Genomic DNA, 17,645 nt, shown 5'->3' with positions numbered 1-17,645 from the left:
AAGGCTTTGTATCCCTATGCCCTGAGACATCCATTATCTCTCTATGCACTTGGTCTGTCCTTTCTTACCTGTATCTAGGTATTGTGTATTAGTGCTTGCATCCCAGATACAGGCTCAAGCTGCTGACTCATCTGGGCACTAGTCAGAGGCTGTCTTGTTTTGTAGGACGATAACGAAAGGGAAATGTTACAGCAGCAGTTGCAAGAGGCAAACCGAAAGGCGCAAGAATATCGAAGCCAGCTAATGAAGAAAGAACAAGAAGCAGAGCAATACCGGCTAAAGCTTGAAGCCATGGCAAGACAGCAGCCCAATGGTGCTGAGCTTACAGTGGTTGAAGAGGTTGCTGAGGTGGATGCAGTTGTGGTATCATCGGAGGAAATGGAAGGGTCTGCAGCCACTGTGGTGGAAACAGAGCAGCCTACTGACATTGCTGTGGAAACTGTAACGGCGTAACCTGTGGGTTACCAACTCCGTTTTAAAAGGAAAAAACATTATTTTAAAGGAGATGCTGTTGACAAGCAACATCGTGAGCTAAGGGGTCTATTGAAAACCCTCCATGCAACTGGAATATTGAAGAACTCAACTGCTTGTGTGGTCCCATTCAGAGGGATAAAATCTCTCCTGCAGCTCATAACATTAATTTGCTTTGAACACAAAGCCAAAGGTGCTTTTATAGTTTGATGTTGAGAGAGAGGTATTTTTAAAAGTACCCTAAAATTTAGCCAGCAAGTGACCAACAAGCCTATTTTGTGACATAAGTCTATAATGTGGGAGGGAAGGGGATGGGGGTGGGGGAGAAGAGAAGTACCTCATTGCCAAAGTAGCTGGTAATAGCGCTCAGCTGCCCTGAATTTACTGCACTGAAAACAAATGTTATGCAATGACATATTTGCACCCTGGTGTGTAGTTCTTATCCGATTGGAAACCACAATTTGGAGTCTCTCAAAAACAGTCTGTTTGGGGGTATAAACTTTTCATTAAAAAGCTGGCTTTTATTGGAAAGCAAACGTCGTTGCTGAAATGAAAACACTATTGACATCTTCCAAAGCCCTTTGAGAGAAGGTGGAAAATGGATTGGTCTCTGTAGATAACGTTTGTTTCAAAAATGAATCCAAAATACAGTACTCCTACAAGAACAAAGCACAGGCTAAGTTTGCATGAGCTCTTTAGCATTTAAGCAATTTGAGATATCAGGGAATATTAAAACTGCCTTTTTTTGGTCTGTCTTTGAAAGAGCTATCTACATCTGAACCCTTGACTACCTAAAGGGATACCAGGTAAAAATTAGACCCTTCAGTTTTATGAAACTTGGTCAAGTTTTCTTTTTTAGCATTTTTGTGCTATACAATGGCACCAACTCTGTTTATGTATGCAAAATAAAATGTCTCTGAAGTTGTGTTCTAAGACAGTCTGGGAGGTTAATATGCTTCTGTTTGGAAGTGGGTAGGCATCTCACATCTTTACTAATCAAAATTGTCCATTTTAAATATACTAAAATGTTTGTTTGGTTTTTTTAAACAAGTGACTGATCTTACTATTAAATGTTTATGGGTGTTTTTTCTTTACTATTTGCTTGCAGACCCATAGAGTAAAGAAGTTACCTATATCTGTTGCCAGTTGCAGGCTTGGAGATTGTATTTTAAAGTGAGACGTGTATCAAATGCAGAACGGTCTGTCTTTTCTGGTACAGGACTGAAGCAAAATTATTGGAAGTGCTATGATTAACTATGGGAACTAGTGTTTACGGTATGGTAGTCTTAATAAATGATCATGAGTAAAGCAATTTAAATTGAGGGAAAACTTCACAAGAATGTAGCCTGACCAGTTTGCTGCAGAGTTTAGAAAGTATTAAATCACTTCTATCTTGAAAAACTGACATGCCACAGAAACTGATACTGCTTTCTTGACAAGTTTTGAAAAATTGGTCTTCCCTTTCCATGGCAAGTATTGTTAAATTCATGGCTTCAGTTTGCATAATGCAGTCTCTCCTGCTTAAGTTCTGCTGTTTGTGAGGATTGGCAGTATTCATGGTGGTAATTCAATTTCATGGTTGCAAAGGTCTGTCTTGTATTGTTTTTTCCCTTATTTCCAGCAGTGTGTGTCCAGATAATGTGGCTTTGTGTTGATACAGATACCTCTTTCATTACATTTTTTTTGTAGCAGACATGCCCAAGTTAGGACATTTGAGATGAATGGTGCAGACTTTTTTTAGTCTACAAAGATACTAACTTCTGGAGTCCTGAACTGTAATCCTGGGCATGGTCATAAGTGAAAATGAATTGGCCTCTGTGTAGCAGAGACTGGTTCATATCGGAAAAGTATGGCTCAAGTTCATAGGATAGTGATTGCTCAAGAGTGCTTTCGACTTGATCGTAGTGACATTGCAGGTCATGTCTTGGGACGAGCTGTGGAGGCCTATTTGAATCAGGTTTTGCTCTGTGTAGTACTGTTAGTCTCTCGCATTAATGAGCATGAGATTGGCATATATTTAAAAAAATGTAACTTCAGCCTGTCTTTGCAGCTTGAATCCTATAACTAGCTATTCTAAAGCAGTAGCATCCAAATATTTGATCCATTTCCTGTTCAAAATGAATTGCCTCTGCTCACTCGGGAAATGTGAGGTGCTTCAATCTTTCACATAAATTATTTTTGACCATGCATTTTGGCCTAAAAGTTCTCCATCTATATATATTATACCAAATTCTACCATTACACCCATGCACCCTCATTGTCTCCGCTTGGATTGAATGGTTGAAATAGAGCAGAATTTGGTGTATACGTCCACACTGCAGAGTAAATGTGTAAGTTGTATTTATTCTGTACATACGCTTACAGTGCAAAGCTTCTTTTAGATAGTGCAGATAGTACATTGTGCCTTTAGAAATGAAGGAAGAACTATCCATTGTAATGATGGATTAATATAAATCAAATAGTTTTAATTTGGTAGTCTTATTAGAAAAAGAATGACTACTTCTGAACAGAGATGTTTCCTGATTAGGAGATAAGCATTGTTTAGTTTTCATTTGAAAGAAAGAATTGTAGAAGCTAGGTCTCTTCCAACCCTGTTTGGTTACCAGTCCATATCCCTGTCAATACAGGGCTACTGTATTTTCTGAGGTTTTGCTCAGTCTCGTGTTAAATGGCACAAAACTGGGGTATCTACCAGTTAGGCTTTGGAATAATTTCCTTGTTGATTTCACTGTTGGGAGTTTTTCTTCTTGTCTGGATGGACTTCTTAGGAATGGTTTATTTTGTCGAGCTCCCCATCTTCCCCCAAAGTGATTGTTGGTTGCTGGAGTTATAAATCAGTAACTAAGGGATCTTACATAGTCACTCTGATCAAATCTTTGCCTCTGTGCAGTTTCAGTGGAAGCCATTAGAGGGACTTTGACTCCTTGTTGGTAGAAGATAGGAGAGTCAAACTCTTCTATTTAAATTTTTCCTCTATTTAGTTCTTGTGGATAGAAGGTAACAGTGAAGAGGCCCAGACTTTTAGAAACAAGCGTACGGCTTTGGACAGCAACTTCAGAATGAGAAACAAAAAGAGCCAAATTTCTTTGATAAAGCCAGTCACGGCTAAAATATCATTCTATGAATCTTGGTAGTGCCCAGATTCCTCAACTGGGATTGAGGACGTGTTGCAATAGGTGCTGTACAAACGCACAGAATGCAATACCTACCCCTAACTTTTAATCTAACAAAGGACAAGCCAAGCAAAGGCTGGTCAGCGATATAAACCCAGTTAAAATAACCATTAAAAAGAATTTAAATGAAACAAGGTCCTTTTTGGAAAGTTGCATTTCACCAAATTCTGAAGTGTCTCCTTGGAGATGTGGTGGATGTAACAAGAATCAAAAAGCAAGATTCAGCAAAACATGCTGTCAGTCCTCTCACAGCTTGATTGGGGATAGGAAAGAAACTGGTTTATAAGATGGAGAGGGGGAAGGGGGGGAAATGTGAGCCAAAGTTATGAATAGTTTGTTGGAAAGAGTTTAATAACCTGTAGTCTTATGGACACTTGCTATTTGCATAACATACAGGTAAGAGTGTAATCTGCCATCCTGCAGAAAGACATTATAGCAGCAGTGTCAATATTGTAACACAGCACACTGAGTTCAGTGCCATCTTGACTCACATTTTCTATATCCATTCTAAGGCCATAACCTATAAGGAGGGTGGTTGCACCATTTATGCATATACCCAAAGTAGGAAGTGTGTCCAATATTCCTCTTTCTTTTAACATAGTGGCCCAGAGTCACCCCTGCTATAAGCCCCCTAAAATCAATGGAGTTACCAAGATGAATTTGGCTGTGTTTTCCTCACTTATTGTAGTGCAATTAAAACTTTACAGTCCATAAATTTCAGAAACATTTCCTGGGTTTTTTTCTCTGAAATATTGTGCAATTTAAAGATATGCCCTGGCAGTCCAGTCCAAGCAGAAATTGTGTATGTGGTGTGGTTTTTCTTGTTTAAAACAGTTGGCTAAGTTTTAACAGTATTTTAGCGGTTGTTTTCACTAACCGCTTTAGGAAAGACTTATGAAACTACTTTCTTTGTATTGTAAAAACTACCATGGGACTTACTGGTTTTATGTATCAAAGTGCATTTATTTATAAGCAGTGTAACTATTTATAAAAGACTTTATATCTTTTTCCAAAAGATGTTTTGAGGAAGGCTTTAATAATGGATTTTTTAAATTAATGAAAGTTTAAAGAAACAGGACTCCTAATTATTTTACATTGTCACTATATATGTCAATACTATAAAACAGAACCAGTGTTTCCTCTGAATTGAAAAATACATTAATTTCCTTTGGTTTGTTTTCTGTACATGTTACAATTGTCTGAGCTGAAATTTTTTATTGTACACTGTGAAATTGAATCACAGTGGTAATCCAGAGAGAATTTGGTTCAACAAAATGTTTACAGATTTAAAGGGACACTGTCAAGTTTAAAATTATATTTGCCTGAAAATTGTGCCTACTGTAGTTACTTGTAAGACCTAAGATTACAGTACCTGAAAAGCTGGCAAAAAAAAAGTCTGCATTTGACAGCACTTTGTGTATAGTCATTTTAACTGTTTCCCCTGTGTTTCAATTTTGCTTAAAAGACCCTTCTACTGGGAAACAGAACGCCTCCTCTCTCTCTCACACATGAACGCACTCTCGCTCTTTTTTTATTTAAAAAAAAATTTCTGAATATACTGTTTGAGGGGGCTGGGATTTAAAAATGAGTCAATTTTTTTTAAAGAAAAAAATCACAGTATTCTTTTAATGTTGTATGGTGTAAAAAATTCACCATTTTGTGTTTATATTTTAGAAGTTTTCACACACCATGTCTGAATTAAGACTGCAGCACATGATAGATGCCCAGCATTCAAAAACACAATTTCCAGCTTTTGTATGCCCTTATCCATGGCAATTATATGATGAACGCTGGCTTTTGAACAGAGAGGCAGTGCTATATTCTGGTTAACGCAAGCCTAGGTGAGGCTACATAGATATTTTATGGGTTGTTCTTAAATAAGGGACGGGGGAAAATGTAGAGATTTGTCTTATGCCCAGATCCTGCCAGCCCTTGTGCATATGAGTGATGTTATGCAGGTGAATAGTCCCACTGAAATTATGCCTGGGTGTTTGCAGGATCAAGGCCTGCATTAGCTCATCTCCTCCAAACCTCACAGATTTTTAATAGAGCGATAAAGGATTACAAAAAGTTTAAAAGCCTAAAATAAGCCCTTCATCTTAGCCTGTGTGCAGAAAGGGAGCTATCTGTACATAGCACTTAATTAAAAAAAGAACATAATCCTCCCACACAACCTGCCTGAATTTCCAACTGAAGAGACCAATGTACAGTTTCTGTCTTATTTTTGGATTTGCATTTCTGAGTGGGAGAGGCAGGAGAAATTTGACTGGTTTCAAATGAACATGATTCAAAACTGCTATTTTTAACTTAATTGGTTTCTCCTTTTTTATATTAAGATATTTTTAGGTGACTAAACGTTACCCTAAAGTAAAAGAATCCCAGAATGGAAACCCAACATTTAGCAATTCAATGGGTCTGCACACACAGTCCTTGCTCAGGTAAAACTCTTCGAAATCCATGAGATTTGCCTGAGTTCTGACAGTAGGGATTAGGTTTTCACCTGCAATCTCGTTTAATTCACGTCCATTTAACATTCCTCATATGAGATGAACATGATCTGGTTGTAATTGGGATAGAAGTTGAGTTGTGCCCCGTGTCTGTTTCTACATCAGTGGTTCCATTATTCTAAACAGTGACTTAAACTTTGCAAAACTTCTCCAACGGAGAGGAAAAGAACATTAAGCAGGTTGTGTAAACTTTAACCAAGCTCTTAGATTCCTTTAGATTTTAAATAATAAATGCCCACCCAAAAAGCTCTTGTGTACTCAGATGGGAAATTTCCTATCGGGGAGTAACTAAAGCCGTTCTGGTATAACTTCCCTGTGTGGACACATTTTTATTGTAGAATAGCGTCCTCACAGGGAGTTACACCAGACCAGTTATTCCACTGCAGTTATGCTGGGAAACTTCCCCATGTAGACAAGGCCTTAGGTTACGTCTACACTGCAATAAAAGACCTGCTGCATGGCTGTGGCTGGCCCAGATCAGCTCTCTTGGGCTCGGGCTGCACGGCTAAAAATTGCTGAGTATATGGCATAGCTCCAGCCTGAACCTAAACATCTGTTGCAGTTTTTAGCCTTGCAGCAAATCCTGTTAGCCTGAGTCAGGTGACCTGGGCTCTGAGACTTGGTGCTGTGGGGTTTTTACTGCAGTATAGACGTACCCTCAGTCACTTAACAAAGACCTCTTGGAGTTTTCTTTTACTCTGCCACCTGCACAGCCTGACCAGTGTTCCCTGGCTTATCTTGAGGCTTGCAGTTCTCTAGAGAGAAATGCTCAGATTCTGCAACCTTACCTGTATCAGATCAGAATTTTTAACATCCTAGGGGTTGTGTGTATATTTATTATCAGTATGGCAGAATGCTATTTGCCACTTCATTGCAAAAACTCCATTACAAATCCAATTAGCACTGTGATTAAGCATTTAAGTGCCCAGAATTGTAAAATTCTTAATAGCTTTATGTACAGGATGCCTTTAGAAAGCTTAAGTATTCTTTTTATATTTAGAATGTTTTCAAATGTTAAATTTAAACGTGTGTGTGTATATATACATTTTTGTACCATGTTTCCTAATAAAATGCCAGTCATGTATATGCTTGCCTTTTTTCTTACATTCAGTATGGGTTACTATAACATTTGTATCTGCATTTGAGATTTTATTCAGCATTTTGGTACTGTGATTAAAACTCCCATAGGACTTTTTTCCCCTATGAGTGTATTTCTGAACTTTCAGTAGCAAACTGTTTAGTGTTGCTGTGAGCTGTTAAACGCTTTTCTGTTCCACCCCAGAGGTGGCTGTATTTTAGTAATGGGTAAAGCGATCCCAGATCTCCACATTCCTCTTGGACTCTTGAAGAGGAACAAAGTGATCAAAAATCTCTGCAGTATCTCTGCCATGCTGCCAGATTACCTCCCCAGTAGTCAAAGGGGTCAGAACTAGTGCCCATATCTGATGCACAAAAGGGTTGTACTTTCACACTCCACTCAGCACTGGGAGAAGAGATTTATTCCATCTACCCTACCACAAAATACTCAGGCTGCTACAGTCCTTTGAGGGTAGGAGTCAAGTTTTGATCCCTATTCCCTTCTCCCCCATGGATTTGATCAGTAAGTTTCGACGAGGTTTTTAGCTTTGTATAGAACTGGTATTTCTCACAGCTGTACCATGAGGCTTAATAATCTAATGTATTTATTTCTTCAAATGTTTAAAATCCTTAGCCCACGCTCTCCTCTACAGTCTTGACAAAGAACGGGGAAATGTGGCTTTTGCAGCAGGTCAACAAATCTGGGTTCTGGGAGACCAAAGCAGGAGAGGGGAATGAATTACAAAATCAAGGCTGCTTCGCGGAGAACGCCCTCTTGTTTATACCAAGAGTCTCTGCAGAGCTGAACTGTAGCAGTGTACCATGTGGAGAGAAGAAAAGGAGTACTTGTGGCACCTTAGAGACTAACCAATTTATTTGAGCATGTCTCTCGAGACAGTTTCTGTAGCACTTTTAGGCTGCAAATCAAAGTATATTAATATGTTTATTACATGTGGATTTCTGCATGATTATGGGTGATTTGACCTCAGTATTAGACTGAGGGCTGAATTCTGTTCTGTTACATAGGTGTCAAGCCACTGACTTTAGAGGAGATACTCCAGATTTACACCTGTGTAGCAATAGAGTAGGCTTGAGCCCTGGGCTTTTCTGCAACTGATAACTGCAGCAGCCACACAGCCTCCTTGCAAGGAAAGACTTCACAGAAAGACTATGTGGCAGCTAGTGTGTTTTGTTAAGAAATAGATTTCTGTGCCTCTCATTTTTCATACACTTCTAAATGTCTGTTGATTCCTAACAAATGGATCCAGGTTGCAGAAAATAAATCCTGTCCCTGATGTTTTAAATGATGGTTTTGATCTGATGGAGATGATTTGTTTTGCTCAGACGAGATTAAACCCTGGGGAGCCACCTGTAGTTAGAATGCCCCTAGTATTGGATTTGTCTGGTTTCAGAGAGGCTGTCTGCTCAATGAGAGAACAAGGAATAATCTTTAAAATTCCAGGTGTATTGCCTCTTTTGCAGTGAAGTATTGACTAACAACTCACATTTTATGGGTAGTTATGACCCATTTCGCTTCTGCTGCCACATTGATTTATAATAGCTTAGATGTTCAACTGAAAATAATTATTTTTCCTGAGAAACCACTGAAGAGTAGCAGCTTGCTGCCAGAAGATGAAAAGCGCAGGGTGGCTGATCTAGGCATTTCCTGTCCCTCCATCAGTACGTTAACAGGTTAGATTTCAGGGAAACCAGTGCTCGCTCAGAACACTAAAATAGCCAGGATTGGCCTCCAGCATAGGCAGCGTCAAGCAAAAAGGCTTTTGGCTTCCTGCTACGGTATGTCTGTAGACCTCTGCTGCCCAGCTGATTCATGCTGGAAAGGGAGGATAGGTAGGTCAGAGCCTCACCATTGTTTCATACCTTTTGTCAATAGGTGATAGAGAAACTCAAGAGAAGAAGCGCTACTGTAAAGCACCTGCCTTTGTCCCAGCGTGGTGCTGCGGCAGCCTGCATGACTCTTTATCTTGGCATTGAACCTCACCCCAGAAGTCCCAAATGGTAAGAGGTCCTACCCCAAATGCATGTGAAATGGTTCCTAATAGTTTGGTCTTAACCAGTCTTTCCTCTGCAGTCCAAACATCCATTCAACCAGAATCCAGGAGACCAGGCTGTAGGATCCAGCAGTGGAGGGGAACCAAGGTTAAGGGGCAGATCAGCTAGAACCTCAGGGCTGCTCCCCTGCAGTGGGAGCAGCGGGGTGGGTGGCAGAACTGAAGATGTAAGTCCTTTCCCACCTCACCATTGGAGTCAGGGCAGCTGCAGGAGGGGAAAGGGTTAAGAAGTCAACTTGCCCACCCGCCCAAGACCACCCCAACGGTGCACTGGCAGTTCGGTTTAAGGGGCAGGGAGTACTGCTGCAACCAGATCCACTCATATGCTCCTTGGCATGTATCTTGGAAAGGAGGGGTAAGTAGCGCTCCTGTACCTATTTGCCCCAAAATTCTTGTGGGGTGTCCACGCTGCCCCAAATCCCTCACCCCTTACAAGCCCCAATCATGGACTAAACATCTATGAATCAGGCTCTGCTGGAGCCACCCTTTGTCCTGGGGGACAAGAGAAACAATTATCCACTGTTCAAAAGAAGACCAGGTTCCACTGGACAGAGACATGGTGCCAGCATTTAATGCAGTCGACTATGCTTTTCCAAGAAGATTGATCTTGGCTAGCTCAGGCGACTGGTAATTTGATGGGGAACCTTTCGCCTCTAAGGCGTGGGTTTGTATCTAAACGGTGCAGCAGCATTTCCAACCCAAGCTTTCAAGAACCAGGAGTCAGGCCCTCCCAAGTAATCTGTCTGGCTTTAAAATAACGAGATTTTAAAATACACAGGGTGGGGGCTTTTTATTTGCCTTGTGGTTTTTGAGTAGTTATGGCTCATTTTTTTTAGCATTTCTCTTGAATAAGGAGAGCTAGAAACTTCCCTTTTAAAATATATATGTAAAAAATTAAAGCTGATTCCCACATAATCACCTGACTCCAGAAGCTGGGACTTTTAAGAAAAACCTCAACAATCATGAACGTTTAGCACCACAAAGAAATCCAGGTTGGACTGTGCTATTTTCTGTAGCTAAAGAGATGTTTGTTTTCCAGGGCCTACTGAGATTCACACTGTAAAAGGATTTCAAATGTTGCCCACCAATGTGCTAAAAAGCAGTTGGGGAAAATGATTGACTCAAGGGGAAGAAATCACACACAAATATTCAGACACTACTCCTCAGAGCTGAGTGGTTTCTGGAAATGCAATGCAAGCAAAAATGTATTGCTACCAACCAATGATTCAGCTAGCCAGCAGAAGGCCCCAGCCCTGCAATTGGACCCTGTACTCACACATGGATGTTAGCTGCTCCTGTATAACTGGGGGCACAAGTTATGAAAAACATCTTTCCTTCTTTTACCCTCCAAGGTATATAATGTGTAAACCCAGAATTGGGATGTAGGAAATCTAGGTTCAAAGACCAGGGTGCTCTCTCAGCGCATGACCTTGGGCACATCACTTTCAATCTGTGTCTGTGCTTCCCCATCTGTGAAATAACACAACACCGTGGTAAAGCCCTTTGGAAAGCCTTGGCAGAAGGGAGCTGAAATGTGGTGTTTAGAAACCAAGAACTTGGGGCAGCTTTAGAACAACCAGGACTTTATTGATAAACCACTCCTTTCAGGGGGGTTTTAAGCATCTAGATTTGACTTTTGGTTTCAGATTTAAAAAAAAAGAAAAGAAACCATCAAAACAAAGAACAGCCATGTCAGATTTGTAACGGTAGTCAATAAACATAAAAAACTTGCCCCGACATTTCACCGTGAATAGTTGGAAGAGCAAAGGTGATCACCCAAGAGTTTAACACATGGCTGGGGAGGAAAACCAAGCCACAGCTACTCCTATCTGTGCAGCATACGTCCAATCTGTGGACAGAACAGAAGTTATCGCCTTTGATAGTACTTTGTGGACCACCTGGGAGTTAATTGTCAAGTTACAATGTGAAGACAAGTGTTGCTCATTAGTGAAGGGAGCTATTATCAGAGTTGCTCAGAGACTTGTGAGGAGATGTAAGTCCCTAGATCTCTAGACCTTGGTGACCTCAGTAGGTACCAGGGTAATCAAATCTGGAAACTCCTGCCTGGTTTGACTTGTTGATTCTTATCCCATTTCATCGTCCCCATCCCTGTGATTCTTGCACAAAGACAGAGGTTGTAGGATAGAATGTGCCTTAATTGGATTAGGTTCAACACCACCAGCTGACTCCTCATGTGGGATGACTATGTGACTTCTTGCTAACTGGCCAACTCCCCCATCCGGATTTTCTCCCTTTCTAGATGCAGGAGTGTTGGCCATTCTCAGGTCCCTCCCTAACCTTGCATGGGCCAGCGAGACTCTACAGGTGTACAGACTGCATCCCTCAGTCCACCTCAGAGCTGCGAAAACAAGTGCCATCACAGCCGGCAATGGGAAGGAGAAGCCAAGGAGAGCATCGTGCCCGGAGTTCAGACGCCATCTGTTGTCCTCGCAGAAGGACAAAGCTTCCCTTTTTCCCTAGTGGGATTTGACTGGGGGTTGCATGAGCAGTCAGCCTGTGGTCACATCCTTCCAGCCAGTAGCACATGCCTAAGGGCTTGCTTTGACCTCAGGGCAACCGCCACCAGGGTATGTTCCTATGTGCAGGTAGCATGTTGCCTTGAAAGCGAGAGTCCTGGCAAGCTATGCAGGTCGGGCCTCCTGGGTCATGGGAATCCATCCTCTCCATTTGTTAAAAGAGCCCCCCTGCAGCCCCAGGCTCGTGCTCAGGGGAGCCAGTAATCGGAAGTGTCTTTCTCCATGTAGTCTGTCCAGATGGAGGAGGGCATGCTCCGGTATGGGTCCAGCAGGATCCGGAAGCAGCGGACAATCAAAAGACCCAGGAAGATGAAGAGAAAGAAGACAAAGATAAAGGCTGCCTTCTGCTCTAAGGTCAGGGACGGGGTCGGAATGGGCAGGACAGCTCCCGGCACGGACAGGGTGCTCCTGAGGACGTCCTCTGCCATGGTGAGGAGCGACGGGCCTGGGGGGTCGTCACTGGCTACTTACTGGGCCTGCAATCAGAAAGCACCTTCTCACTGATAGATCCCCAGGGCACTAAAAGCCCCATCCTCAGCCAGGGCAGTTTAGTCCCCCAGGGCTTTGCTCAGCGTGGTTTCAAGCATCCCAGGCAATGGGGCTCCCACCTTTTCCTCTGCCCTGTATAGGTGGGGAGTGGCCCTGTACCCAGCTCTAAGGATCGCTGCAGTGTAGGGAGCCATCATGGCCCTTCTGCTACCTCCAAGCCCAGCAGCTGGGGCAGAGGTGCAGCTGGAGGGAGGAAATGGGGCAGCGGTGGGGTTTCCTGGCTTCTTCCACCCCACTGGGGGTAACAGCTCATCATGGCCACTGCCGCTGGGTAACTTAGAGTTGCCTCCGTACTCCCTCAATTATAATCCCCAGCTCTTATCTGGCACCTTTCAGCAGCAAAACGTTTTGCGTGGAGGGCCAGTATCATTAGCCCTATTTTGCAGATGGGGAAACTGGGGCACGGCACAGGGAAAGTGGCTTGCCCAAGATCACCCCCTATGACAGAGCTGGGAATAGAAACCAGGTCTCCTGATTCCTTGTTCTATCCACTAGGCCATGCAACCTCCTTTGTGGCAGCAGGAGACACTAAGGTCTCAGAGGAGTTCTTTGGCCCGCTGCTGTTAATTTTTAATCCATTTTGGAACAGCGGGGAAATTCCAGAAGACTGGGAGAGTGCTACTTGAAATGAGCTGGGTAGGCCAGTTGGTTAGCTTCGCTTCAGTCCTGGGCAAAATAATGGAAAAGTTGATACAGGATTCAACTGATCCCCTGTTAGAGGATAGCAGCACAATTAATACTCTTCAGCATGGTTTTATGGAGAATAGGTCATGCCAAACAGACCTGATTTCATCTTTTGAGGAGCATACCTGTTTGGCTGCTACAGCTAACTGCATAGATGTAACAGACAGACTTTTGTAAGGTGTTTGACTTAGTACAGCACCGCATTCTGATTATGAAATGAGCCCCATGCAATCTAAATCAGGCAAAAGTTCAATGGATTAAGAACTGGGTAACTGACAGGTCTCCAAGTAGTTGTCAGTGGGCAATCTTCATCGCCTGGAGGGGGTTCAGCAGGAATCTGCACTAGGCTATTCATCAATGATCTGGAAGTAAATATAAAATCACTGCTGTTAAAATTTGCACATGACACAAAGATTGATGGAGCGGTGGATACTAGTGCATCCAGAGCAGTCACACGGCGCAGTCTGGATCGCTTGGTAAGCTGGGCTCTTTCCACCAAACTGTTTTAATACAGCCACATGCAAAGGTATCCACTGACGATCAAGGAAGGCTGGCCATGCCTACAGAGTGGGGGGCAGTGTGCTGGAAAGCAGAGACTGTGAACAGGATCTAGGGGGCGCAGTGGACAAGCTCTGGCCACGTGCTCTTGGTGTCATGCTGGGGTAAAAGGCTGATGAGATCCTTGGGTGTATAAATGGGAGGAATGAGCGGAGGTAGGGAAAAAGAATGAGGAGTCCTTGTGGCACCTTAGAGACTAGCAAATTTATTTGGGCATAAGCTTTCATGGGTTACAGCCCACTTCATCAGATGTATGCAGTGGCAAATACAGTGGGGAGGTGATTTTACTTTGGTACATGGCCTTAAACTGTATATAAAAAAAAAAACCACCCTGATATCTTCCAGGCATAAGCCATTATCCCCTGATATAGAACAATGCCCGTCTCCCACACCTGGACGCGCTCTCTGCACAGCTGTTGCACACAGGCGATACGTTAGCACACCCCTCCGAGACTGAGAGTAAAAGAGCTAAGGTAGTTAGGCACCCAACTCGAAGGGCAATTCAGGGGGTTTGAGGCACCTGTCTCCCTCAGCTTCCTTTGACAATAGTCTGTAGCTACATATTACAGACACCCACCCACACACCCCCTGGAGACAAGGGCTACATGGAAATGTAAGGTCCGTGGACATTTCCAAGTAACCGATTTCTAAAGGGGACTGAAAATTAGTAAGTAAAATGAGATCCAAAAGCGTCATGACCGAGCAGGCAATGGGGTTCTATCGTTCTTTGGTGCTATTTTGTTGGCGGGTGTAAAGCACTGTGGGGAGGCGGACGGGGGAGACAAGCAATTTAATACAGAGCCCTTGCTTGTGCTCTGCTGTTTATCTCAGCCTTTAGCATCAACTCATCTTTCCACGTCGACAGCCTGGGCCGTGGGCTTGGTTTGGGCGTAGAAGGGTTGGGGAAAGGTTGTTTGGGGTGTGTTTAGAGCCAATCTCACCTAACCCCAGCGGGGATCCGTGGGGAAATGTCATTAGCTCTGTGCTCCATCCCGCCTGCCAGGGGAGTCTGTCAAGTGTTCTGAGGGTAAGAAGCTCCAGCAAAGTAGGAATGAAGCTAATAGGAGAGAAGCCAGTTATTGGGGGGTTAGGTGGAGGGAACAGGTGACTACTGGTGAGTGGAGTGGAAGAGGCGTTGACCGTCAGGATTCCTGGGTTCTGTTCCCACACCTCCACGCCTGTCCCAGAGATGGGAATAAGATCCTGACTCCCTCCCCTGCTGCTCTAACCACTAGGCATCCTCTCAGAGCTAGTAGTTAGTCGGGGGGCTTGGGAGGCAGGGCTCCTGGGTGCTCCCCACAGCTCGGGGAGGGGAGTCTAAGGGTTAGGAGTCAGGACACTGGGGTTCCACCCCTGGCTCTGACATTATGTGCGCCCTAGGGCCAAAGTCCCTACCCTACTTTTCCGTGCCTCCCCAGCAGGCTGGTTACAGGATAGCACAAGCAAGTATCTGCCAGGCCCTGGACGGCCAGGCTGTCATGTGCTCTCCCGATAATGTCACAGCAAACCTGGTGGCTGAACTTTGTGACTTTGTCCTCACCCATAACTATTTCACATTTGGGGACAATGTATACCTTCAAATCAGTGGCACTGCTATGGGCACCTGCATGGCCCCACAGTATGCCAACATTTTTATGGCTGACTTAGAACAACGCTTCCTCAGCTCTCGTCCCCTAATGCCCCTACTCTACTTGCGCTACACTGATGACATCTTCATTATCTGGACCCATGGAAAAGAAGCCGTTGAGGAATTCCAGCATGATTTCAACAATTTCCATCCCACCATCAACCTCAGCCTGGACCAGTCCACACAAGAGATCCACTTCCTGGACACTATGGTGCTAATAAGCGATGGTCACATAAACACCACCCTATACCGGAAACCTACTGACCGCTATACTTACCTACATGCCTCCAGCTTTCATCCAGACCAAACCACACGATCCATTGTCTACAGCCAAGCTCTACGATACAACCGCATTTGCTCCAACCCCTCAGACAGAGACAAACATCTACAAGATCTCTATCAAGCATTCTTACAACTACAGTACCCACCTGCTGAAGTGAAGAAACAGATTGACAGAGCCAAAAGAGTACCCAGAAGTCACCTACTACAGGACAGGCCCAACAAAGAAAATAACAGAACACCACTAGCCATCACCTTCAGCCCCCAACTAAAACCTCTCCAACGCATCATCAAGGATCTACAACCTATCCTGAAGGACAACCCATCATTCTCACAGATCTTGGGAGACAGGCCAGTCCTCGCTTACAGACAGCCCCCCAACCTGAAGCAAATACTCACCAGCAAGCACACACCACACAACAGAACCACTAACCCAGGAACCTGTCCTTGCAACAAAGCCCGTTGCCAACTGTGTCCACATATCTATTCAGGGGACACCATCATAGGGCCTAATCACATCAGCCACACTATCAGAGGCTCATTCACCTGCACATCCACCAATGTGATATATGCCAGCAATGCCCCTCTGCCATGTCCATTGGCCAAACTGGACAGTGTCTACGTAAAAGAATAAATGGACACAAACCAGATGTCAAGAATTATAACATTCAAAAACCAGTCGGAGAACACTTCAACCTCCCTGGACACTCAGTTACGGACCTAAAAGTCACAATTCTTCAACAAAAAAACTTCAAAATCAGACTCCAAGGAGAGACTGCTGAACTGGAATTAATTTGCAAACTGGATACAATTAACTTAGGCTTGAATAAAGACTGGGAGTGGATGGGTTATTACATAAAGTAAAACTATTTCCCCATGTTTATTCCACCCCCACCGTTCCTCAGACATTCTTGTTAACTGCTGGAAGCTCACCTTAAGTGATCAGTCTCGTTACAGTGTGTGGTAACACCCATTGTTTCATGTTCTCTGTGTATATAAATCTCTCCACTGTATTTTCCACTGAATGCATCCGATGAAGTGAGCTGTAGCTCACAAAAGCTTATGCTCAAATAAATTTGTTAGTCTCTAAGGTGCCACAAGTCCTCCTTTACTTTTTGCGGATACAGACTAACACGGCTGCTACTCTGAAATCTGTTCCATCTCTGACTCTCTTGGTTAGAGAGGGCTGGTGTCAGTACCTATCCATAGCCCTGGCTGTGCTGACTACTGACCGATGCGCCTCCTGGGTTTAATCGTTACTCCCCTGCCCTGGGGAGGTGGAATTTGGCCCAGCATAGATGGTATGTAGAGCAGGAAAAACATCTTTCAGCTATAACTTTTTCAGCAAAAGATGCAGGTTTGGTGACATCAGATTGTTTTGTGAGTTCATGGAGCTTTCATCAAATTGTTCATTAAAAACAAAACAAAATTACACCCCTCCCCCTGCAAAATGTTTCGATTTTTTTGGTTCAAAACACCTTTCTATTTGTCAATTTCTTTTAATTTTATTTTAAATTAAGAACATAAAAGTGCTTGAAACTGGGAGTTGAGCAATTTGTTTTGGGTCAAATTAAACATTGTGCTTGACCCAAAATAAGTTTTTTTGTGTATGTGTGTTTTTTTTAACTTTATGATTTGCCAAAAATTTCAAAACATTTCCATTTTCAGTCTGATCCGAAATGAAATGTTCCCCTAACTTTTCAAAACTGCCAAAAATTCTGGCATGTGTCCAGCTCTGATTGGAAGCTGTTTGGGACAGAGATTTTCCTTTTGTTATGTTACAGAGCTAGTGCAAGGGGGCCCTGTTTCTTGACTGGGGTCTCCAGTTGCTACTGTCATACCCCCTAATAAAGAAATGACGACATCTGTGCAGCCCAGAACACGGCAAACAACTGCCTTCAGTGTAACAATGCACTGGTTGGGCCCCTCCCAAAGAGTTGTGTGGGCTTTACAAGGGTCTGATCCTTGCTAGAAGTCCACTGATGGTACCAAATATTGGCTCAAATCCTGCAGATTGCAAGATGCCTGAGGAAAGACTGCAGGCTCAGGCCCTTAATTACAACCCCTACAAATGATTTTGTGTACAGTCAACAAACGCAAGCCAATGAGTC

The 17,645-nt window shown here is 43.3% G+C and overlaps 1 protein-coding gene across 10 annotated transcripts in view; it reads left to right on the top strand.

Annotated features, from left to right (window-relative positions):
• Nucleotides 1-16,624, top strand: part of GABPB2 (GA binding protein transcription factor subunit beta 2) — a 35,363-nt gene extending 18,739 nt beyond the window's left edge. For 5 of the 10 annotated variants that reach the window (XM_075122995.1, XM_048827958.2, XM_048827959.2 and 2 more), the window contains one exon: nucleotides 166-7,235. In XM_075122995.1, coding sequence (XP_074979096.1) covers nucleotides 166-453 — 288 coding nt within the window. In that variant the 3' untranslated portion in view covers nucleotides 454-7,235. Of the gene's footprint in view, nucleotides 1-165; nucleotides 7,236-9,122; nucleotides 9,248-10,339 lie in introns of those variants that run through there. The other 5 variants (XR_007353607.2, XR_007353606.2, XM_048827961.2 and 2 more) reach the window with 5 other exon arrangements.
• Nucleotides 16,625-17,645: the final 1,021 nt, after the last annotated feature.

This window comes from Caretta caretta, chromosome 24 (assembly GCF_965140235.1).
Source record: "Caretta caretta isolate rCarCar2 chromosome 24, rCarCar1.hap1, whole genome shotgun sequence".
NCBI lineage: Eukaryota > Metazoa > Chordata > Testudines > Cheloniidae > Caretta > Caretta caretta.
Note: the sequence above shows the minus strand (reverse complement) of the source record. Positions and strands in the feature narration are given on the sequence as shown.